At 33.7% G+C, this 25,361-nt stretch overlaps 4 protein-coding genes across 4 annotated transcripts; 2 read left to right on the forward strand and 2 right to left on the reverse strand.

Moving 5' to 3' along the window:
• Positions 1 to 12,719: 12,719 nt before the first annotated feature.
• On the reverse strand, positions 12,720 to 14,789 carry HO173_003489 (uncharacterized protein; the record flags this gene model as incomplete). Its single annotated transcript, XM_037305414.1, has 2 exons — positions 12,720 to 13,091; positions 13,143 to 14,789. 2 exons carry the CDS (start codon positions 14,787 to 14,789, stop codon positions 12,720 to 12,722), a joined length of 2,019 nt encoding a protein of 672 aa, XP_037167822.1.
• A 957-nt stretch (positions 14,790 to 15,746) lies between these two features.
• HO173_003490 (uncharacterized protein) lies at positions 15,747 to 17,675 on the forward strand (the record flags this gene model as incomplete). Its single annotated transcript, XM_037305415.1, has 3 exons — positions 15,747 to 16,074; positions 16,124 to 16,290; positions 16,341 to 17,675. 3 exons carry the CDS (start codon positions 15,747 to 15,749, stop codon positions 17,673 to 17,675), a joined length of 1,830 nt encoding a protein of 609 aa, XP_037167823.1.
• Positions 17,676 to 18,184: 509 nt separating this feature from the next.
• HO173_003491 (uncharacterized protein) lies at positions 18,185 to 18,925 on the forward strand (the record flags this gene model as incomplete). Its single annotated transcript, XM_037305416.1, has 1 exon — positions 18,185 to 18,925. The coding sequence occupies one exon, from the start codon at positions 18,185 to 18,187 to the stop codon at positions 18,923 to 18,925; it is 741 nt and encodes a 246-aa protein (XP_037167824.1).
• A 431-nt stretch (positions 18,926 to 19,356) lies between these two features.
• On the reverse strand, positions 19,357 to 25,227 carry HO173_003492 (uncharacterized protein; the record flags this gene model as incomplete). Its single annotated transcript, XM_037305417.1, has 9 exons — positions 19,357 to 19,754; positions 19,803 to 19,947; positions 20,001 to 20,363; positions 20,418 to 21,065; positions 21,115 to 21,218; positions 21,272 to 21,875; positions 21,931 to 22,161; positions 22,223 to 24,788; positions 24,851 to 25,227. 9 exons carry the CDS (start codon positions 25,225 to 25,227, stop codon positions 19,357 to 19,359), a joined length of 5,436 nt encoding a protein of 1,811 aa, XP_037167825.1.
• Positions 25,228 to 25,361: the final 134 nt, after the last annotated feature.

Genomic DNA, 25,361 nt, shown 5'->3' on the forward strand with positions numbered 1-25,361 from the left:
ATTTTCGCGTTATTTAAAACTATAAATTATTTATTAAACTTTATATTATATAATCTCCTCTATAAGATCTCACTTAAATTTATAAATCTATTTATTATTTAAAATATATATATTCGAGAGTAGATTTATTAAAATTTAAGTATTATTAATTATAAGAAAGTTAACTTCTTTCTATATAGTAAATTTTTATTTTATTTTTTAATATTTATTCGCTATTATCTCTTAATAGATTTAAGATTTAAATAATTTAAAAGCGTTAGCTTTAATTAAAAGAGTGAGTAAATTTAATAAAAAATCGCGATAAATTTTAAGAATTTTATATCGCTTAGATTACTCTAAAAAAGGTTATTAATTAATTATAAATTTAATTATAAATCTTATTAAAGTTTATAAAGCTATCGAGATAAATCTTATAAGCGTATTTTCGCTTAGAGTTTTAAATAATTCCGACTCTATTCTCTTTAGATATACTCGTAATAATATCTATAACGAAAATATCTACGAAGATACTTCTTTAATGAAAATCTATATAATAATAATAAATTCTCTTCTAACGACTTTAGTTAAGATAATTATCGCTTTAATAAATATTTTTTATCTTATTCTTTTTAAGGCTTTTTTCTCTAAAATTAATATTAAAAAGGCGATTAATAGCTCGCGTATAGTTTTTTCTAGCGTATTTATATAATACTTATTTCTATTTTTAAATAGATTTTAATTATTAATCTTTTTTTTTAATAAGATTAAGTTTAAATAGAGTAAATTTAGAAGAGATATTATTAATCTAAATTATATTTAAATAGATTTAAATTTTACTATTTAATATTAATATATAATAAAATCGATTAGCTTTATAATTAATTAAGCGCCTCTTATAGATATAATTTTTATATTTAATTTAATCGATATTTAGTAGATATATTTAATAAAAATTAGTCTATTTAATAATTTAAAGATATAAAATATTAGATAAATAGTTTATAAAGATCTTATAAGAGATAATATCTCTTTTTAATATTGATTATAAATTATATAGATAATTAGAAGTTCGTATAAATTTCGATTAATACTTTTATAATAGTTTACTCTCTTTAAATATAGCGCTAGTCTTATATTATATTATTTAATTAAAATATTTAAATTTATTATTTATTTAGAGATTATTAAATATAATATTTTTTTTAAATAATTTCTTTAATAAGTTGAAAGATATATATATTATAGTTATTATACTTGAAATTATAATTATTATAAAATCTAATATAAACGTAATTTTTATATTTAACTTAATTTAGAAAAGATTTAAATATTATAAGAATTATAGAATTATCTTTATTAGAAAGTAAGAATATAGCGAAATAAAGCGTTTTATTATTTAGAAAGATTATTATTTATTTATAATTATTATAAGAAATAAAGAAAGATTTTTAAAGATTATTATAGATTAGATTATTCTTTTAGCGATCTAGCGTTATATAACGCTTATATAATTTAACTTTTATATTAATAATATTATATAATTTATATATATTCTTAAAGAGTAAAATAAATAAATTTATTTTAATATATATTTTAATATATTTTTTAAAATTCTAAAACTTTAAATAATCGTAATAAGCGTATTATATATATAAGATTTTCTTATTAATTTAAAAATCTAAGATATTAATAAATAAGAATAAAGATTTAAATTTAGATATAGATATAGATATAGTAAATTTATTATAGATAAAAATATTTTTATTAATAATTATTAAGTATATAAAGATCTCTATTTTTATATTTAGCGTATAAAAATAATTACGCTAATATCTAAAAATAATATTATACTTCTCTATTTTAATATTTTTAAATATAAATTAAAAAAAATAGTTTTAATTTTTAAGTTACTCTTAAGAAATTAAATTAAAACTACTATTAAGAATATACTAGATATCTTTTATATATAAAGTTTATTTATCTCTAAAACTCTTATATTTAAATTTAATATATTTAAAATTAATAGCTATAATTAAGTTATTAACTTTATTAATTAAATAATATAATTTAAATAGAGTAAAAATTTAAAAGATTAAGAAGTTATAAGTAATATATTAAATATAAATATTATTAATAAATTATAAATATAATAATATAATAATTATAAATATTGAAGAAGTTTAATCTATAGTCTTTAAATTCTTTTTAATAAAGAAATAATAGATTTAATTTTATAAAAACTAAGAATTAATAATAAGATATATAATATTCTCTAAATTAAAATTAATATATATTATAAAACTATATATTATTACTAATTAGATATATATTATAATAACTTTAATATTATTAAATTAATAATTAATAATAAATTTATTAATTTAAATATTTTTATCTTTATCTTTATTACTCGAGCTAAAGAAATTATTATTATTATCTCTTTTATCGCTATCTTTATTACTATAATTACCGCGGCCTCTATAATTATTATAATTTTCTCTATTACTATTATTATTCTATTTCTTAAATTTAAAATTAGTATATATAAAAGAATAAGGTAGGGCTGAACTAGAAAACCTTGAATTTGTATGTGCAGCCAATTATCAATTCGTCAGGTCTACGCTTTTTGGTTAGACACCGCGGGTAAATAAATTAGCGTCCGCAACCATCAAAATCTCGCCCTCCCGCGCCTCCCTCATCAAAAAATAGGTGTACGTTATTCACAATAGTAAAAACTTTTTTGTTTTCTATTAAAATTTTGAAATTTTTTATTTTAAATTTTGAAGCGCTATTTGCGCTTTCCGAATTTTTAAGAATTTTGAAAATCTGTCTTATAATCATTAAAGCGCAAGGAATTCAAATATCGCTCACCAAAGTTCGCACACCAAAGATCGCTCACCTATTTACTCGATAGCCCTAATCAAAAAAATGATTATGAATTTAATTCATAGGCCTTTACTCGTATAAAATAATATATTTAATATTATTATATTAATTTTTTTATAGTAATTATAATATTTATAAGTTTAAATATAAGTATAAAAATTACTAATATAGATTTCTTATTAAATTCTATATTCGATAACTTCGTCGATAATAATTAATATAATAATACTTTATAGATTATATATAAAAAAGTTATTAACTAGCGTAATTAATATATAAGCTTTAATACTAATCGAGTTAATAGAATTAATTATAATATTAATAAATCGAGTAATCGCGTAATTTAGATTAAACTTTATAATATTATTATTTTTAAAAACGTTATAATTTTAATTATATTATTTATAATATAAATTATATAGAGAATCTAAGTTTAAATAAAAGTAATAGATTTTTTAATTCTTATCGAACTTTAATTTTAAAAATAAATTATCGAATTTATTTAAAATCTTTATAAATCTATTAATATAAAATTAAAAGTTATTATTATATTCTATAAGAGTAACGTTATTTATTTTTTAAATATAAAATTAAGAATACTTAAGTTTTAAAGTTTAAACTTATTTAAAGTCTTTTAAACTTCTTTAATATTAATCTTATTCTTAATTTTAGAATATAAGTTTTTTTATAACGCGATTTTAATATAATATAGATTTAATCTTATATTTATAATTAATTATTAATTTAGATTTTAATAATAATAGTATTAACGATTAATTTTATATAATCTTTTTTAATATAACGCTATAATTAAAATAGCTTTAATTTATTTTTAATTTATTACTTTTAAATTTAATAGTTAGAGATATTTTTAAATTTATTAATATTATTAAGGCGATTTAGAGAGATTAAAATTTTAGATTTTTTAAAAGATATAGTATTTAAAGATTTAACGAGTTCTTTTTATTAGAGAATAAATTAAATAAGTTAAATAAGCTCGCTCTATTAAAATTTAAGTTTAAGAATAAAATCTATATATTAATAGAACTTAGAGAAATAATTAAAATAAGCGATATTAATAAAATTAAACGCGTTTAAAAATTAAAGAGATCTTCGTTAAAGATTAACTTTAATAAAGACTTAGAAGTTAATTATTTTAATATTAAATTAAAATTAATAAGAGAGCTTAATATATACTTACTCTCGCTATTAAAATATTTTTTATAATATATTAGAGATTTAAGCGTATAAGAGAAATCTTATTAAGCTTTAAAATTAACTTAATATAGTTTAAATCTTTATTTATAAAAATTTATTATCTATTAATACTTAAAATAGCGAATAATATTCTATCGAAAAGTTAAGTAATTAATAAATTTTAAAGATATTAAAATAGTCTAAAAATATTATAATAATAGAGATTTATCTCTTATATATAAATATAATATTATATTATTAAGATTATATTAGTTATCTTAATAGTTAAAAGCTCTAATTATCTTCTCTAAAATTAATTTAATTAAAATTCGAGATCGAGATTAATCGTAAGATTATTTATTTATTATCGAGATATTTTATTTCTAAAACGAGTACTCGCGCTAAGGCTTCTTTATAATAATAAAGATTTTTTTCTTCTTTTACTTTTAAGATTAAGATTCTTATTTTTTTAATTAATATATCTTTATTAGCGATAATTAAAAACTACGTAATTAATATCGAAGCTAAGATTTTTTTTTTTTAAATTATATTTCTTCTAGTAATAATTAGAGTAACTAATTTTTAACTTCTATTATAAATATTTTATAATTAAATAAATATAAAGTCTAAATACTCGCTATCTAATTTTTTAATATTTATAATATATAAATAAAGGCGTATTATTTTTTATTTAGCGTATTTTATATAGAGAAATTAATAATATTCTAGAGATCTTAATAATAATATAATTTAATTAATTATATAGCGACTTCGATAGTCTTAACTAGATATAATATATTTTAACTCGCTTTATATTATCTTAATTAAGAAGCGAAAGCGCTTAAGTAATAGCCTCTAATTCTCAAATTATAAGCGAATTATAGCTATTTAAACCTAGAATAATTATTTTAAAATAAGAATTTCTTATATTAAGAAGGTTAATGAAGTCTTTTATAATTATAGTTACCTTTATTATAATAAGCATAAATATCTAAAGATAACTGCAGCCATAGCGGTAGGTTATGCTGTTACTGAAATAGTTGCCGGGTATAGCCCGAGCTTATAACCTGTTAAAAAGGTGATATACTCGAAAGAGCTTAATCGAGATGATATTCATATTTCAATACGACCCTTGAATAGAGTCGCGAAGAAGCGAAAGTGAGTGCGCAGTCAGATCAGCGCATCGCAACTCTGCTACTCAAAATTGGTGCGAGTTCTGCGACAGCCGAAATCGAACTGACGACCCTGCTTCTTGGTAAGGCGGAATTGTTTCGGATCTTTTCGAAATCTTTTCCACTCAGCTAATCGGGCTTATAACCTATCAAAATATAAAGGTAGGACACTTAGTTATATTAACTATAGAGTTCTATAAAAGAAAAGAGCGACTTGACACGGGCGCGCTAAGGCGTGTCACGTGACGTAGTCACGTGACCGCCAAGACGCCAAGAGTCACGTGATTCGAATTTTAACAGATATTATCTTCTTAACTTCTCTAAATCTTCTTATATTAATATATCTCTTTTATTAAAATATATATAGATTAATTCTTAAAATATATATTATTATTACGGGGTTAAATTAGCGCGAAAAAAAAGAAAAATTAATATCTTATTACTTACTTTAAGATCTTATAAAAGCGAGTTTATAAATATTATTAAAGTTGTTAAGTCTAGAATAATAAAATTAAATAAAAAGATCTTAATAGAGATTAACGAAGTAGAGTATATAATATATATTTATATAATAATATTTATTAAAAATATAAAGTAATAGATATAGAATATAGAATTTAGCTCTTCGCTAATAAATTAAAATTATATAAAATATCTAATTTCTAAAAAGTATAAACTAAATTTAATATTTAATATTAGATTTAATAAATACTTTTATTAAAGAATTTTATATAAGAAATTAAAAGCGAAGTCGTTATCTAATTCTATTAATTATTTAAAAATACTAAAAATAAATTTAAAGTAAACTTCTCTTATTAGAATCTTATTTTCTCTAAATCTTATTTAAAGTAATTTAATTAATATAGTATATTTAAAGTTCGCTAGTATATTAAAGTAAGCTTAATAAATTTTAATTAAGATTATTTTTATAATAAAAAATATCGAAGCCTATATAATTAAACTTCGTTACTTTTCTTTTTTATTAGATTAAAATAAATTATAATCTTTTATTTATTATCTATAGAGCTATTGAATATAAAAATATATAAAAATCTCTATTATTATATTACTACTTCTAAAAATATAATTATATTTAAAATAAATAATGTTATTTTTCTTAAAGACTATAGAGAGTACTATTTTTTTTAAATTTAGAGTATAACGCTATAAATTTTATTATATAATATTATATTTATATAATAAAGAATAATATTATTATTCTAATTTATAATATAATTAGCGAAGATAGAAATAATATAATTACTCTATTATATTAATTAAGAAAATTATTTTAGAGATTATTTTAATATATCGCTCTCGCTATATTATCGAAATTTAAATATAAAGAGAAATCTATTTTATCTAGAGATATAATATTAATAAAATCTCGATAAAAATCTAATAACGAGTTAGATATTTTTAATATATTTAAAAATTATAAGATATAGAAGATAGAGCGCTCGAAGTATAAAGATCTTATAGAGTCTTTTATTATAGAAGAGATATTATTAAAAAAGATAATAGTATTTTAAATTTTTATAAATAGATTAAATATTTATATTAAATTATATTTTATTAAAGTAATATAAAAGTATATAACTTTAAATAATTTAATTATTTTCTTTAAAGAAGATAAGTATTAATAAGAGATCGTTTTAATAATTATCGTTATACTTCGCTAACTCGATTATCTAGAAACTTTAAGATATCTATTTTATATATAAATTATCGCGATATTATTAAGGTATTATTATTTAAAAAAAGTATTTATTAAATATTTCGCTTTATACTCGTTAACTTAATATAATATTTCGAGTTAAAATTAATAATAGAGTTATAAAAAATTTATACTTAATATCTAATACTATTTAAGTAATTATTACTATTTTTTAAAAGAAAGTAGAAGAATATAAAGAGCGAGTTAAAATTAATTATTTTAGAGAATAAATTATATAAAAAGTCTACTATCTTAAATTATCTTAATAAAAAATTTATTAGAAAGCTAGACTAGTCGCTTTAGTCTATTAATCTTAAATATAATAATCTATTTACTCTAATATTATAATAAGTATATTAAATTAATTATAATAAGTTAAATTTAATTTTTCTTTATAATACTAAATTATAATAATATTAAAAGTTAAGCTTTATAAATAGATATATTTTATTTCTTTTTAAATTTATTATATTAAGATATTAACTATATTAAAGATAAATTTAAAATAAAATTAAAATATTAATTATTAAGATATAGAAAATTTAAATATTAAATTATATTTAAAGTTAATAACTTTATTATTATTAGAATAAAAAAATTTACTTATTTAAATAAAGTATTTCTATATTAACTTTTATATAGATAAATTAGAATATTCGCATATATTATTATTATAAAGAACTTCTATATTTCTTAAATTAATTCTATTCTAAATACTTTTTATCTTAAACTATTTATAATTATAGATATTATAAAACTTTTTAATATTAAAAGTAAGAAGTATTATATTATATATATTAAACGTATAAAGTAATTTAATAAAACTCGATAATTAATTTATAAAGAAATTATCTTATTTCTAAGCTAGAATTATAATATTTAATTTATATAAAATAAAGATAATTTATTATTTTAAAGGTTTTTATCTTAATAATAGAGAATATATTTATCTAAATTATAAAATAATAAAATTTATAAATACTTATTAAATAAGCGCTCTCTATAGAAAATTCCGCTATATTTTTTACACTTTAAAATTATTTATTTTAATATTAAATTATTAAATATAGGATATAAATTATATAATATATAAAATATAATATTTAAATATAGATATTAAGGCTTAAAGTGCGAATCGCTAAATCTCTAATTTAAAAATTACTAGAAAACTCTTAAAATTCGAATTTAGCGGAAATTTGAGAAATACTTAATATTTAATTTAAGAGAATTTCGAGAAAGTAGATATAATTTATTTATTAATAATATTATTTTAAGCTCTATTATATATCTATATATCTATATTCTAATTTAAATAATTCTATAGAATAATCTAAGAAATAGAAAATTAATTTTAGCGTAAAGTTTATAGTATTAATAGATATATTTAAATAATAAATATTTTCTTAGAGCGTTTAATAATAAAGTTCTCTCTTAATTAGAATATTTAATTTAAAGCTATATAAGTATTTATATTATTAAAAAATATTAAAAAATAAAATTTATAGATAGCTAGATTTAATTAATTAAAAGTTAAAAAGTAATATAAGTACTTATTTTTTAAATATTATAATTTAAGCTATAATCTCTTTAAAAGATAGAAATTTAGCGAGCGTAATATATATATATAGAAAAATATTAGATATAATTATAAAGCTCTTTTTTAATAGCGAGATATATAAAAAAAATAATTAATAGATTAATACTTTTTTAATAGAAAAATTATATAAATAGATAATATCTTCGAGTATTCTAGAATAAATAATAATATATATTTTCTTATTAATATAAGATAGAAGTCTCATAATAAAATTACTAATAATTTTAATATTAATATAATATTTTTATATATTAAATATCTCTATTTATCTTCGAAGATATTTTCGACTTTTCTTACTTTTTCTAAATTTCTTTAAATTTCTTATTAATTAGATATTCGCTAATCTATATTTTATTTTTATAAATCTTATTTATAATAATAATAACTTAATCTTTAATTTTAGATTAATTAGAATTTTAAATTTAGAATTTTAAATTAATATAATAATAACGGCGATAAGATATAAGATATATATCTATTTTTTTATAATTAATTAGAGTAAATAGATAGAGTAAATAAACTAGATATATAAATTATTATTATATATTTTATTATTAATTTAAAAAAGATATTATAATATAATATTAATAGCGATATAAATAGAGAAAAGGCGATATAACTTAAAGTAAAAAAGAGATTTATATTTAATAAAATATTAGAATAAGATAATAATATAAAATTAGTAATAGTAGAGAAGAAAATAGAATAATATAATTAATATAAATATTATAGATATTAATTATAAAATATTAATTTTTTATTTATTTTAAAGTATATAATCGCGCTATATTCTACGCTATTTCGATTATATTTTATTAATATATTATATATTAATCTTAATAGTTATTCTAAATTAAATAAAATAATTTTAAATAATATATTTATATTAAGAAACTTTTAAGAAATATATTTTTAATACTATTTTTATCTTTTCGCTAGTATTAAACTATATAATACTTTATTATTTAATTTAAATCTTTATATTAAATGTAAAAATAAAAAATTAATATATATTAATAATAGCGTATAAGTTATTAGAGTATTTTTAAATTCGCTTAATTAAATAGTAAAAGTATATAAAGAAATTTACTTAATAGATTATAATTATATTAAATAATAAAGTATTATAATAAATTATTTAATAATTTTATATTCTATTTAGATATTCTATTATATTATTATATTACTATATTACTATATAATATATTATTAAATATATAAATATTATAAAAAGCTATTTTAATCTTAATAGAGGCTTATTTAAAAAAAAATAGCGCTATAATTAATATTATAAATTAATTATTTTAAATATATATCTATTAAATATAATACTATTATTTTTTTTAAATAGATTAATTATATTTATTTATATTATATAATACTTATTTTATATATAAACGAATATATATTTAAAGTTTAAAGAAGAGATAGTGTCGCGTAATAATATTATATAGATTAATAGTATAATATAATATTTATTTTAGTTATTTAGATAATAGATATAGTAGTTATTAAGTAAATTAAATAGATATTTATTATCTAGATATACTAGTATAGATATATAATTAAAGATATTAAAGATAGTTTATTTAAGATTATTTTTTGTAAACTAATAAATAAAAAACCTTTTATAAACCTTTAATTTTATATTTTTTTTTTATTAATTAAATTTTATTTATTTTTTAATAATTTTTAAATATTTATTAAATTAAAAATTTAAAAAAAAAAAAATATATTAAAAAAAAAATAAAAAAAAAAAAAAAAAAAAATAAAATATAATAATATTATAAAAAAAAAATAATTTTTAAAAAAAAATATTTTTTATAAAAAAAAAAAAAAAATTTTTTTATAAAAAAAAAAAAAAATTAAAAAAAAAAAAAAAAAAAAAAAAAAAAAAAAAAAAAAATAAAAAAAAAAAAAAAAAAAAAAATTTTTTTTTTTATAAATAAAATTTTTTTTTATATTAAATAAAAAATTTTTTACGCTTTTTAATAATGAATTTTTTTAAAATTTAGTCTTATAATTATTAAAGCGTAAGAAATTCAAATATCGCTTATTAAAGTTCGCTTATTAAAGTTCGCTCGACAGCTCTAAATAAAAAATATATATATATTATTTAATTTTAGAATAATCTTTTTATTCTCTATTAAAATCTTTTTATTTCTTTTTTAAATTTTAGAGTATAATTTAAGTATTTTAATAATTTAAATAATTTAGAAACTTAGTTTTATAATTATTTAAAGTTAAAGAATTTAAATATCGCTTATTAAAGTTTACTTATTAAATTTACTCGATAGCTCTAATTAAAAAAAATAGATTATAAATTTAATTTATAAGTTTAAACTCGTTTAATTACTAAGTTATATTAAGCTATTAACTATTAACTTCTATTAAATATATTTATTAAGTATAATTTATAATAGATTTCTAGAAGATTTAGATAGATTAATAAATAAGTTCTCTTAACGCTATTAAGTAAGATAACTTCTTTATAAATAATATAAATATAGCTATTATATCTTAAGATCTTATTATTTTATTTTTTAAATATTTATTATAACTCTAATTAAGCGTATTTTAATAAAATATAAATAAAAATAAATTAATATATATTCGCGATAATATTAGTTATTTAAGATTAAGAATTTAAGATCGAAGATTATTAGAACTTTAAATATTATTAGAAATTCGAATATTTAATTTTATAAGAAAACGCGAAATATTAGAAAATACGAAATTCTTAAATTCGATAAAATTAACTTAGATAACTACTATTATTATAGCTATTAATACTATTACTTATATTAATAATCTATTATTATAATTTTTTTTATAATAGTTAATACTATAATATTATAATCGTCGTCTATATTTTAATATAATATATATTTCTATCTTAAATTTAAATATAATCTATTTTTATTCTAGCGATATATATATTTAAATAGTATTCGATATTTCGAAGACTTTATTATAGACTTTATTATAATAATAATAATAAGATAGAAGTAATAAAAGTAATAGAAGAGATATATAATTTTTACGAAGTAATAGATCGATAAGATTTAAAAAATAATAAATTAAATTCTTCGATATAGAAGTCTTAATAGTAAGAAAGAATTAGAATTTATTATTCTTATTATACGAAGTTATTATAGAATTTTAATAAGAAGTAGATATTTAAGTATTAAATCGAACTTATCGAATTAAAAAATTTCGCATTTCTAGTATTTCGCGTTTTCTTATGAAACTAAGTACTATTAATAATAAGTATTATACTTAGCTCGAGGTAATACTCTATTAAGTTAGCGGCCGAGGAATAGGGCTTCTCCCGCGTTAAAAACATTATAGAAAATGTTATGAAAAATGTTGCTAAATCTCCCTATCGTTGAAGATCTAAACATCCATCCACAAACGAGCGAGTTATTATATCCGCATTGCAGAGAAGACGATAAGACGCAAGATTAGGAAACGTGCCAATGAATAACAGGAATTGTGGCCCAACTATTGCCGCTACTTTTTGGGCAAGAAGGAAGAAGGTGGGGCTGTTATCTATGATGATATATGACTGGTTCGTCCACGCGCTGTTTGGACGTGGCCATCATAACATCTTATGATTGCACAATTCCATCCATGACTTGCCCCATTGTGTACACCACCGTATCGTACAAGTGTTCGTTTCTTGCATGCTGGAACCTATAAGAGCATTCTGCTTGCTTGAAGTGGCGAGGGCGACTGACTGGTTGCAAGATCTGGGACAACACGAGGCATTATATATGATAGCTCTATAGCTGCAGGCCGAATTTTAACTTTCTGCGTCCCCGATGTTCAAACGCTTTGAGCGTTGGCACTAGGACGAGAAAGCTGCCCATCAAATGAGGTCTCCGATCAGCATGCACAAACATCTTTGTAATAATCATAAGCACCGAAGGCTCATCTAAATGCCACCCAACAGAGTGCATTTGAAACCAGGGCTCTCCCATGATCGAAGCCATTCGAATCAAATACGCTCTCAATGTCCCAGAAGGTCACGTAAAATCAATGTCATTCGTCCCTTGGTAGGCTCAAGTGATTATTCAGTATAGCTTTGCTAGGCTGTGTAGAAGAGCTGGACGAGATGATACGACGCAAAGGTCAAGGCTTCGAGTCTGCGTTGCAGCTGATTGTTTGCTCAGTCATATGTGGCATCGGGTAACGGGCTCGGGACAGCATCCAACGGCGCAGCATGGAGAGCCGGTTTAGCTTTCTTGCCCATCGTTCCGTTTCGTTTCCGCTCCATAGCACTTGAAACCCATTGCGCGACCTCCCTGTCGAAAGCGCCCGGGGCCACGGCCTCCTGAGCGACCTCCTCATCCACAAGGTCTTCATCTTCCTCCGAGATAGTTGGTGGTTTCAGAAGGGGTGCTAACCAAGGATGCTGCAAAAGAGTTGCATAATTCGGACGGAGTTTGGGTATCTTGTTTAGTGTTCTCCTGACGAAGTCCCTGGCGGCTTCCGAGAATTTATCAGTTGGCAGGTCGGGCGGCTCGCCATCCACAATAGCCTAGGCTTGTCAGATTGTTCTACTTCTCGGCGGCGAGGTCATCTAACTTACACTCAATTGACTGAAAATATTGTCATATGTCTCAGGTGGGTATGGATACTGTCCCAACGCGCATTCGATGATGGTCAAACCAAGACTCCAAATATCGCTTTGTACACTGTAAGTCCCCCCGCCTGGATTCGCGCCAGCTTGCGCGACACCTCCGCCTGAAATTCGTTCGGGCGCCATATAGCTTTGACAGCCAATGTTTGTCTTTGCAATGCTCGCAACCAGGTTTCCACTAACGCCGAAGTCACAGATCTTGACTTGGCCCCTGGTATTGACTAGAATATTAGTTGGTTTCACATCGCGGTGGATGATATTGTGGTCTTCCTTCAACGACTTGAGACCCATGACCGTAGACATTGTAATCTTCCGAAGAACGCCTTCTGGCACACCGTCTCCGTACAGCTTATCAATCGATCCGCCGTCCATGTATTCCATACATATATAGACAGCGCCTTCTTGGAAGAAGGCCCCGTAGAAATCCACAATAAATGGCGATATGCATCGATGCAGTATATCTAATTCCATGATAATGGCGGCAAACTTGGCCTCGTCTAGCTCCAACCGAATCTCCTTCATAGCCATCACGATACCTGTCGTATTGCCAGGAGTCGCCGATTTGGACAAGTTCCCATTGGACGTATCGTCATGCTTGTTTGCGATCATCGAACTCGCTGCCATCGACGGCAGAGGTCGATTGCCACTTAGACCTTGGCCTGGACGGCGCAGCTGAGGTCGGCTGTGGCGTACTCTGTAGACGGTCCCATAATTTCCTTTCCCTAGCTCTTCCAAGTTGTCGACCTCGTCCAGCGAGATGTTGAAGCTCGTGCCGCTTGAAAAGTCAATACCTTTGCCATGTATTGTAGCTTTGCCCTTGAATTTCAGAGTCCCAGTTTTGGTGTCCACATATTCCGAGTACTTGCTAAATAGCGAGTCACCACCAGAGCCTTGACCCGGGCCTTGGCATTTTCCCGTGGCGGCATCCGAGGCAGGCGCCGTGCCGGCAGGTCCCCCTAAAGGCAGTTGCGGTCCCGAGGCATCAGATAATTTCATCCCTTTGTTGAGACCTCGTTTTGCTGCCAAGCCACCCATTTTAGGATTCGTTTTCAGGCCAGGAACAGCGGGCGCCGAGTTGAAGTTGGGCGCTTGTGGTCGACCAGGGGGAAGTCTATGCCCCCCAGGTGCACCGATGAGTGGCCCACTGGGACTTGCGATACCAGAAGGTGCCATATTTCCGCCCATTGACCCACTTGGAATGGGTCCGGCAGATGTTGGTATTTGGGTCGTAGAGACGGACTGAGCTCCGACGTTTGGTGGCATGCGTGGATTCACGGGCGGAGGCGCGCCCTGTCTTGACAAATGGAAGGCCTTCATCTTCGCCTGCATGTCTTGAGGAAGCTGACTACCACGAGAGGAACCTAGGGCACTCTGGGGAAGGGTGGGCCTTCGAGCGGCGTTGAGAGTTCCCAGAGGGGTGGAGGAGGCGGTCATATTGGCGGCTGACCGGGTATCACTCGCATTGCGCAACGAAGGCAGACGTGGAGCTTGAGGGTTTGGAGAGGACTGTGCAAAGTCTTCCACTTGCGTTGCGGAATTTTCAGAAGGCAGTGAGCGGGAAGGAAGATTTGGTTCTGGAGGAATTGAGGAGCTCATGGCGGCAACGGAAGGGTTGAGTAGAGGATGAGAGAGATGAGAATCAATTAGGGCAACGGGCAATCAGGTCATAATATGAAAATGGATTATACTGAGTCGAAAAAGGAAGGTGATAGGCGTTGAGGATGTTTGTCAAGCATGGAGGTTAAGAAAGTCGATGTTATGAAAAATACTCTAGGAGGAGTATTGTTATTTAAGATGGGTTACTAATGGTAGTGGTGGTAGTAAACGAAGTGAATCGTGGCTGAAGCTCCGCTTGACTCCCGAGAGGCCGATGATGAAATTCAGTCTTGATCACAATTCTGTACTCTAATCTCTAATCTTATGCATCTTCTTTTCTTTTATCCTTTGCATCACCAACTTCACACCACAATGTAGAGAAAGCGCTCGTCTCGGCATGCGTCGATACTTGCGTAGGCTCCCGCAGGAGACTTTGGGTTAATCATAGGAATAATCACAAGGACCTGACTCCAAACCACTATGCCTGACTCTCTGCGCCTATATTCCCTGTATTCTACTTGTCTGCAAACATTGGAGAAGGACTGGAAGTGTTATCGTAGTAACCAGCCAGCTGTGCCTGGTTCTTGCCTGGTTCTTGAGATGCATTTTTGCTTTCCCAGCCTCAAGGGCGCTACGTACATCTAGACGGGACTACGAGTATTTTAGCGTGATGAGATTTTCGGATCATCTCTTTGCCCCATTCCCAGGCCACAACGATGGTGACGAATTCTGTCTCCCTTTTCTTTTGATACATCCATTGCATGCAGATAAATATTCGCTCTTCAGCTTTCTCTCTAGATCACCCTTCAACCCAGGTTCCTTCAAATATTCTGCCTGTTATGATAACCTCCAGATCCTGTACGTGAGGTGTGAGCCGTTGTTTCTTCTTCCGAGTTGGAAAGAGCAAGCGCGGCAGTAAACTCTCTCAAGTCTGTGTGATAGCCAAATCGTCATACCATGCCTTTCTTCACCTCCCCCAATGCCTTCCACAATGCCAATTTCATGGCAACCTCGTTCTCGAATCTCAACATCCCCGCGGTCCCCGGCATGCCGTCTCAGCCCGCAATGAACCAAGCCCAGTTGTCTTCTGGAATGGCAACTCCACTTCCTCCGCACTCCTCACATCCCGCGCTACCTCGTCTCACTATGCTTGTCTTCGAAGCGGTCTTGGAGGTGGTTTGTGTCAGCTTGCCCGGCTATATTATAGCCCGCCAGGGCATGTTCACGGCAGAGATGCAGAAGTTTGCTGCCAACCTCAACGTCACCGTCTTTACCCCATGCCTCAGTATGCGTCAGCTCCCCGCTGTGCCATCCAGGTCTAACTGTTGTTATAGTCTTCACCAAGCTAGCCTCCCAACTTACAACAGACAAACTTGCGGACCTTGCCATTATTCCCCTCATTTTTATAGTTCAAACACTCATTTCATACCTCTGTTCCATCGCTGTATCAAAGGCGTTTGGTTTTTCGAAGAGGCCTCGCAACTTTGTGATCGCCATGGGGGTACTTCATCCGGCTCTTCGTCTACGTCAATGTTGCTAAGCGCGTGTTAGGTCTTTGGCAATTCCAATTCGCTGCCAATTTCCTTGGTCTTATCGCTCTCACAGACTATTAAGGGACTACATTGGAACAATGTGCCTGGGGACAACGATGACGAAGTTGCGGCCCGCGGCATACTGTACTTGTTGATCTTTCAACAGCTTGGACAATTAGTCAGATGGAGCTGGGGCTACAACGTCCTGCTTGCGCCAGCGGAGAAGGTCAAGGGTACTGCTGAGAACGCCAACTCGCGCCTTGAGACGGGGGAGGCAGAATTGGGGGAAAGCGAGCCTCTCATGAGGGGATCATCGACTGATGGAGAAGGAGATGAGCAGGACGTCAGCGGCTCTGATGATACCAGGGTCGAAAGCCGAAAGGCTGGCATGGGAAATGCAAGCGGCTCCCAATACGGATCCGAATTCAGGTCAGGACAGCAGACGCCGGAGACGCATCGGCAACATACCTCTTCATTCTCCACAGCATGCTCGAGTGGCGGTCTAAGCAAGTCTGGACCAGACCCTGACCTTTTGCCAACCCCAGCCAACGGTAACATAAAACCTGCAGGACGGATGATGTCTTTCCCTTCAGAATGGTCAAAAGCTGATCCGATCGACGGAGATGTCCCACAAGGTCTGAAAGGGATTCCAATGCGATGTCGAACGGCAATGAAGAAAGCCACTTGTACATTTTCTCGTTTCATTTCAAAGACCTCCGGGTCAGCTTTCGGGGCCTTGCCAGGTCCATTGCAAAGGGGCACGACCAAGATTGCAACCGCGGTTGGAAGATTCTTGCTCGGAGTCTGGTCGTTCATGAACCCACCTCTATGGGCTATGCTGGTAGCAATCGTTGTGGCCTCCATTCCGGATCTACAAAGATTCTTCTTTGCGAACGGCACCTTTTTTAAGAATTCTGTGACAAGTGCCATACGGCAAAGTGGAGGAGTAGCCGTCCCATTGATCTTGGTCGTGCTTGGCGGAAATCTAGCGCGCAATACACTCCCAGCAGATCCAAGCCATACTAGAGAAGATGAGAAAGAAGAGACGAAGCTTCTCATCGCCTCCATTATCAGCCGCATGCTGCTACCATTCATCATCATGGCTCCTCTACTGGCGGTGACCGCAAAGTACGTACCCGTCAGCATACTGGATGACCCAATATTCGTGATTGTTTGCTTTTTGATCACCGGAGCGCCCAGCGCACTGCAATTGGCGCAGATCTGCCAGATCAACAATGTCTACATGGGGGCAATGTCAAGGCTTTTATTCCAGAGCTACGTGGTTTGGATTCTGCCATCGACTCTGGTGCTAGTGATGTGTGCATTGGAGGTTGTCGAATGGGCACAACGATAACGCGCATAATTGTGATAGTGTGCGTTCATATTTGCTTCTGTGGGTATTAGCTTTGGCGCTGGATTGGTTGTCGGCGGCCATTGACTTGTTGCATACGGATGCGCAGAAACCAACGCTGGGTCATGGAGAGCAACGGCGGGCGATGTGGCTTTGCTGAAAGCTGAGCGAGATACCATTGAGAAGCCCAGCAAAAGTGGGGGTACGAATGGAATGGCCGGATATTCTGCGATCGAAAATAGACAAAAGTACATCATTTCCAAACGGATGAGGCAGTGGAACGAGCATGTATTTGAAAATTAGCAGGGTCTCGAGGCTCTTTCGACTCTCTACCTACTTTATCCTTCTCGTCTCAAAAGAGCACTTTAACTCCTTTGACACGCTAGTGGTGGGAGAACGCGTTCCTACCATCACTACCAGCCACCGCAACCACCAACGCAGGCTCCAATCCCTTAAATTATCGGCCGCAAGGTGCAATCACTATACTCCGTACGGAGTACAACATCGACACCATGTCGACCACAAAACGCTCCTTCAAGCGTCCCTTCCAGCCTAGCATCAGCTCGTATTTTGGCCACCCTACCCGCGACAGTGCCCCAACACCCGGCACCCAAGTGCACACACCAAGCTTTGCCCTCCCCAACACCATACAATCCTCTTTGCTGAACGTTGGAATGCGTGTTCGAAAATCCGTTCCGGAGGGATATCAGACGCAGCGGAAGTTATCTTGCGGCGTTCCCAGTGCCTATAATAATCTTACGCCGGAGCGCAACAGCGTCACCCCATCGCGCGGCTTCACCGGCCTGGTGCCATATTGCGGGATCCTCAAGATCGGTGGTCACAATACGCAGCCAGCCCCCTCCGAAGAAGATCTCCCGCCCTTGCAGTTTGATAGCGATGACTGGGGGTTTCTGTCAAGTCAAGAATCGAAAGCATCCTCCGATTCCCTTCGACCCATAGTCACTGTGCCCGTGGTGAGCAACCACAAACGCCGTCGCGAGGACGAAGATGACGAGCTGGATGTGGAATCGCAGCCCGTCTCTCCTCGTCCCTACCCCCCATTCAGCCATACACGAATGCCAAACTTGGATCAATTGAGGCCCATCGCAGTGCCCAAGACGAGGAAGAAGCCCGTACTCGAATTATTTGAGCTGAAGGAGAGCGAGATGATTGACGTGGGAGGTTTTGGAGAGGCCGAATTCTTCCGGCCAGACGAATGGGAAAATGATTGGGGTCATGCGAAGGAGACGTGAGAGAGAAGATCGTGGGAGAGCGAGAGTCTTTGAATGCTGTAAGAATTGAGGCGCAATGATACCCGGATAGAGTCCCTGTGAAACGCTGTTGTGCGTGTTCATGTTGATTTCTCACCCGCTTGAGGCCTTAGCAATTGGCTAGCGGCCTTCTTCATGGCAATGTCGTATCGTGTATAAAGCCAATAACGGGTCGCGACAGCCGCTGTTAATGAGCCAGACAGATAACAGATACACGAGGAGAGTGGAAGAGATTTGATCTGTGTAAAAGATGCCTGGCAAGCTGCTTAGGACAGGTGACACTCATATTTGTACAATGTTTAATTAAGGGACCATCCCAAGACGATTTAACGTGTCGCTGAGATGGTCCTTACCGATTACTCTGGACACTTATTCAAAGGAAGTCCCGGTGCTCACTTCCTGGTAGGTGCTTTTTACTGCAGCATTGGATCGAGACTCTCCCCTAGTATCCCTTCGATCCCCACTACCCACCTCTGTACCTCTTTCTCCACCGCCTCATCATCATCCTCCAATGCCTCACTGATGAAAGGTAGCATCTCTGGCAGTAATGCTAGCCACTCCTCTCCTAGCCTCTCCGTCAAGGCTCGCTCACTCTGAATAGCGGCTAAACGGACCGCTGCTCTATCCGACCTCATGCATTTCAATATAGTAGCGTTCATCTCCTTATGGTGGGTGGCGGAATCCGTGGCGATCGCCAGCTCAGTGATCGCAGGAATCAGCTCAAGGACAAGGGGAGCTTTTTGGGCGTTGTCAAGCTGGCCCAGGAGCGCGGCCGAAATCGATGCGAAATGGGAGGGGGTTTGGTAGAAACCTGGACGGTCAGCTTTCAGTATATGCGAACGCAGAGAAAGAATTTTACCGTCTTGGTCGTGCTCGAAGGTGCTTTGGAGAGTAAGTATGACCTGTCGCCATAGAAGTAATGAGTCTTCGTCATTCAGGGAGATATCCTTAAGTATCTCTACGGCGTCGTCTATGATGAAAGCTGCGTAGCTGGTGACGATGGACTTGAGTATCATGATCAGCAACCGCTGTCTCGAGTCGTATTCCGCGAACATACCTTGAGAGTGCCAAAGAACTTGAGAAGGAAAGTGTACCAGCTTGTCTGCCTATGAATCATAGCTTTCATGTCTTTCTTTGATGTTGGACAGGTGGTCCATTCTAGCATTCGCGAAAACATAGGTCTAAACGTTGCGTCATTGAGTTTGTAGACCATAGAGATTGCGGTTTCGTTGACGGCGTCTTCGACTACTTGAATCTCCCCCATGTCATAACTACAGCCAGTAAGTGGTGACAGCTGGATTCTCCGTAAGTCAAAAATTCTTAGAAACAAGCCACCCAACGTCTCTGAGTGCTGAACAATCATCGATTTGGGCTGACGGTCGATTGTGAGACGCAAGATTTCAAGATGCTCCTTAACAGCCTGCCTCAAATTTAGTATACGAAGCCAAATTCAAGAGCCCTCTTCTGGACTTACCAGCGGTCCCTCAGTCATTGCAATCGTAAAAGTTCTATCCAAAGCAGCCAAGCAGTCCTTCGCTTCCAACTTTTTAGACATGAGTCGTAAAGCCTCAATGCGACTTTGATTACACTCTTCACTCATTCCAGCGTTAGCTGACTCAAATGATAGCTTCAGCACAGAGTCCATATCGGCGCTTGTAACCATCCATGGCACGTAAATGATGAGAGCGCCAAAAAATGAGTAGACTGCGTTGTGCAGGGCACCATCTTCTGTATCTTCGCCAATGCTGGTCGCCAAGCTGTCCATTGCCTTAGGAAGAGCGAGCGGTACGATCGAAATAAAGCTATCGCTTGACACTTCGACAATTGTCGCGAGACACAAGATAGAGATAGTTCGGAGACTGCTTTCGCTTGCCCTCAGGCATTCGTCTCCGGCAACGATTCTGGCACTGGCAACGATCGCAGCGACGTCCTTCTTGCCGAACATTTCCGCGATACCATCTATACAAACAACAGCTGTGTGTTTTAGAGACACGTCTGCAGACTCCCTAATGATGGACGCGAGATGAGGGAGGAACGCGAGACACGCGGCCTGCGATGCTTTCAAGTCGAGCTTTTTGTCCTTGAGACGATCTCCGAATGATCGAAGTACCTGTTGGCGGATCTGAAGCGGGTAAGCTATAAGGTCTCAATTACTAGACACATCTACTGACGTTGTTCTCTGTTCGTGCAAGCAAAATTTGAATGCTTTCGATCAATTCCGATATAGGTAGTAATCTTAGGGATGCATCTAAAAGTTGCATACATAGTACATTCACTATGCTATCGTCAGTATTGATAATGTTTGAGTGTATCGCCTGGGCCACCAACATGTCTTGTTCCCTCTGTAATGCTCCAAAAGAGTGAACGTGTCTTCGAGGATATTTGTAAACAGAGCGCGGATCTTTGCAGCATCCTCGCCGCCGTCGCGTAGTCTTCTGGACGCCTTGGAGATCAGGTTCGCATCGCCGAGGATTGCAGGAGTCAATGGAAGTAAATTTGAAGCAGCTCTGTCAACGTCATCGAGCTGCAGTAAAGACTTGGAAAAGGTTGGCTTTGGTTTCCGAGCATCTACAATTAAGCCCAAAAATTGTTTCACCATCTGCAAGACATCAGAGCCATCTACATGCAGCTTTTGGAGGATCTTTACCTGGAGGCGCGTCTTCACGCTGTAGCGGCTGGTAAGATCAGTGGCGAACTGTACTACACTTCTATCGCTCGGGTACTTGTCCAACAAGATTGCGGTCAAAGCGAAAAGATAGTCGCTAGCACCAACTTTGTTCACTAGTGATACAAAAAGATCGAGCCGTCGCTGGGCTGGTATATGCTCGTAGGCAGCGGCAAAACTCAGTAAAAGCTCGGAGACACCCACAAGTGGGCCATATTTTCGTTTGTGTAGTGACTGTACCAGAGATGGGATAACTGATTCCATGGTCTGCACCTTCGTCAGCTCCGAGTTCAATAATACATCATGGTCCCAACACGCTCACCTGCTTTACCACATATGCCGAGAAATCATCATCCTGACGCAGGACGTTGGCACCCATGAATGTAAAAATAGGCATAATGCTGTGCAAAATCAATTCTGGGTTAAACTTTGCGAGAGCTGACACTAGCAGTAAAGCAGAATTGCGCACTTGAGAATTTGTGGTAGTCCTGATGCAGTCAATGAGAACGTCGGATCGAACCGATGCATGGTCAATCTGCAAGCCTGTTGGGGCCTGCCGCAAGTCAGCGTCCCTAGTAGACTTCCTTTGAAGCGTGGCATTACCGAATACGTACCTCGGCTCTTTTTACGATGGCAAGCATGCCTTCAATAGCCAGCACTTGAAGATAGCCTGTGGCTGTTGCTGGATGGCTTCGAGACTGTTGTAAGTCACACATGATCTTGGAGAGACCTCCTAAGAGTTCAGGATGGCGTTCAGTTTTGGCATCTCCTACTAACTCAAGGACAAATGTAATTTGCCGGATGGCAGATGCGAGATTGCGTTCATCGAGGGCGCCAGCATCATTCGAATGGCCGTGACTTGTCCGCTTGCGCTTCAACACTGGGGCCCCGTCCTGTAAAGCAGGCAGAATCGAAGGCACATTCTCTACGAAGGATCGGAGTGTAGCAGTAGAAAGTGGCAATGTCCGTAACGTTTCCATAGACTCAGCCTCTTGGTTGCCATTTGCCCCAGCTTCTACATTGCCAACAGCTGACTCAAACAAAGCTTTTGCCAACGAGGATTGGAGATCGATTTTGATGAATTCCCAAGTGATCTGTAGGCGGCGCAATGCTGCGGCTCTTAGACTTGGGAAGTTTAGGTTATTCAGAGGCTCGATGATAGACTTCAAGGTTTGAATACCATCACGATCGCCTGGTATAACGATGCTGACCAGTCTGTCCAGTAGCTGCGATGATACAAGCTGCTCCTCGTCGCAGATACGTTCAAAATCGTGTTGACCTTGTTTCAAAGTGTTTAATAGCAAAGGAAGCAATAACTTCGTACGGGAAGTGCTGCCCACCTTGGGCACCTGATTTAGCATCTGAAGTAGGCGAGATTTGACGGCGTATAGCGGTGTATTGACAACATGACTACAGATACTGCTGAGCAAAGCTAGTCGTAGAGGCTTCTTCAATTCCCTTTGCGTAATGTTGGAACCTTTGCTGTGCTTTGGGCCGTTGAGGTTATCTGAAAGGAGCTGAGATACGTGGCTTTCATCAAGCATGCATTCTTCGAGATTTGGAACCATTAGGTCCAAGATGCTGTCGGTCTCTTTATTAGAAAGCCATGTCACTGCTTGAGTCTCACCGCCCTGACCATAAATTTGCTGCTGGCCCAATATTGGTCGATTGGTACTTTTATTTTCCTTGTCAGCCGTTTTCTTATAAGCAGGCGCTAGGACCAAGACAAGTTCTGCGGCTGCGCGGCGAACGCTGGGAGACGTATCAGCCAGCGCGTACAGTATGTACGGCAATAACATCTGCACATCAGCTGTAAGAGTTTCCTTCCTGAGGTATTCCACCACAGTCCGGATCGCTGCTGTTCTCGCTGTTGCTGAGCAATGGCCGCACCATATTCGGACAAAGAATGAAAGGAAAAGAGGCTCAGTCATTCCTAGGGACTTCCGAAGGACCGGTAGATTAGAAAATCTTTCTAGGTTCATTGTAGAAGTGTAGATCGAGAGAAAAGCGTGAGCCAGGCTGCCATAGACGTAGGAGTCTGAGTGTGACAGAAAAGATATCTCATAGGCTGTCCGTGTTGGGATTCGGCTCATTACAGTCTCGAAGTCGCCTGTCGTCATTTGTCTTTCTGCATTCTCCATGTCCACATCTTCAGTAAGCTGCTCAGGTGTGCTCTCTTTGCTATAATTTACCCGTCGGAGTCTGTTTTCCAGATATTTCAAGTCAAAGTTTGACTCTTCCATGGTGCTGTGTATGACAGCCCCAACATCTTTCGAATCGCACATAAGAAGAACAAGGTCTGCCAACGACCCTTGCACATCGAACTTTGGATTCGGATTTGGCGCCGTCGTCTGAGCTTCATAGATTACTGATTTGACCACAGCCTTGATGGAAGCATCACTCATAACATTGGCTTCCATCAAGGTTCTCAAAAGCCGCAGCCCGCTTGTGTCTCGAGCTTTTCTAAGTCTTGAAATAATACCAAGCGCGACACCTAGAACAAGCTTGTCAATCTTGTACTGCTTATTGAGTGTCAAAAGGTCGTCATCAAGGCGTTCGAGCGCGATGACCGCTTCGAAGGTTTTGCCTGGTAGACCGGCTGTTCGCTTTTGCTCAGCCAAAACACCCAAGCATATCAGTCCTGCATGGGAAGTCTGGGACCAGTCGGACGTGATCGCTTCCATCATTACAGATAGTACACCATCATCTAGGCTAGCTTTGGAGGCTAAGATCGTTAGAATCATGTAGCATCCCATCCGAAGGTCCGGCACATTATCAACAGAGAGACCATCGTTAAGGACAGGTAACAAGAAACGAACGATGTCTTCTTGGTTTTGCTTCTGTGCCTCGCGTCTAGCGGAGCGACCCTGGTCAAGCATCGCAGCCACAGCTTCAGTAGCAACTGACGCCCAGAATGATACCAAGGTGGGATTTTGGAAACCTAAGTGACCGGAATCAAGTACGAAAGCACTCATAGCGGTGAAGAATTGGCGGTTGGTGGATGCAGCATGTACGATTGCGTGACGCGGTGGCTTTGCAAGGGCTTGAACGTAGGGGTGGAGAAACCTGAGAGTGGGTGATAAATCTTCGGGTATGAGTGAGAGCATCGTAGGGAATACCGGAGCGTTGTGGAATGGCAGAAAGGCGAGTACCAGGCACATAGTGTTATTTTGGTGAACCCTAGTTAGAAAGTTCGTCAGGTCGAAGAAGTTGAGGCAGACAAAAGGCGGCCCGTGACTGACCTGAATCGCCTGACGAGCCATTCCACCGCTTTAAGAGCCGGTTTCAATAGCAGCTTACTCCCGACTAGATGTAAGAACTCCTCAAGGACAACATCAAGCTGTTGGTTTTGGGCAGCAGTCATCTGCGTTCGCTCTTCCTGCTTGCTCTGTTCGCTGAAAAGATTATTGGCAAAGCCGGCGAACCTCGAGTCCAAAAGGCAGAGTTCCTGGAAGCCCTCGTAGCATATCTGGTACAACGAATCGAAGTCCTGGGTTGCGGCGACACCAGGTTCGTAGAGAAGGGACCGCGAATGTGCTTTCTTTTGAGCTTTGAGGTCGAGTGGATTGGTAGACTTGGCGCGAATCTGGGCCAGCTGTGAGGCCAGCGCTGTAGCCATGATATTGATGACTAGTCCGTATTCTCTACCGATGACATTCAAACGACTCTGGGGCTCCCATACATTTCGTCGATCAACCGAACGAAAAAAAAAGAGCCGAGGGAGACTTATGAATATACATGCAGCGCGGGTTT

The sequence above is a fragment of the Letharia columbiana genome, assembly GCF_014066305.1.
Source record: "Letharia columbiana isolate WasteWater2 chromosome Unknown Sc0000008_s0, whole genome shotgun sequence".
Taxonomy (NCBI): Eukaryota; Fungi; Ascomycota; class Lecanoromycetes; order Lecanorales; family Parmeliaceae; genus Letharia; species Letharia columbiana.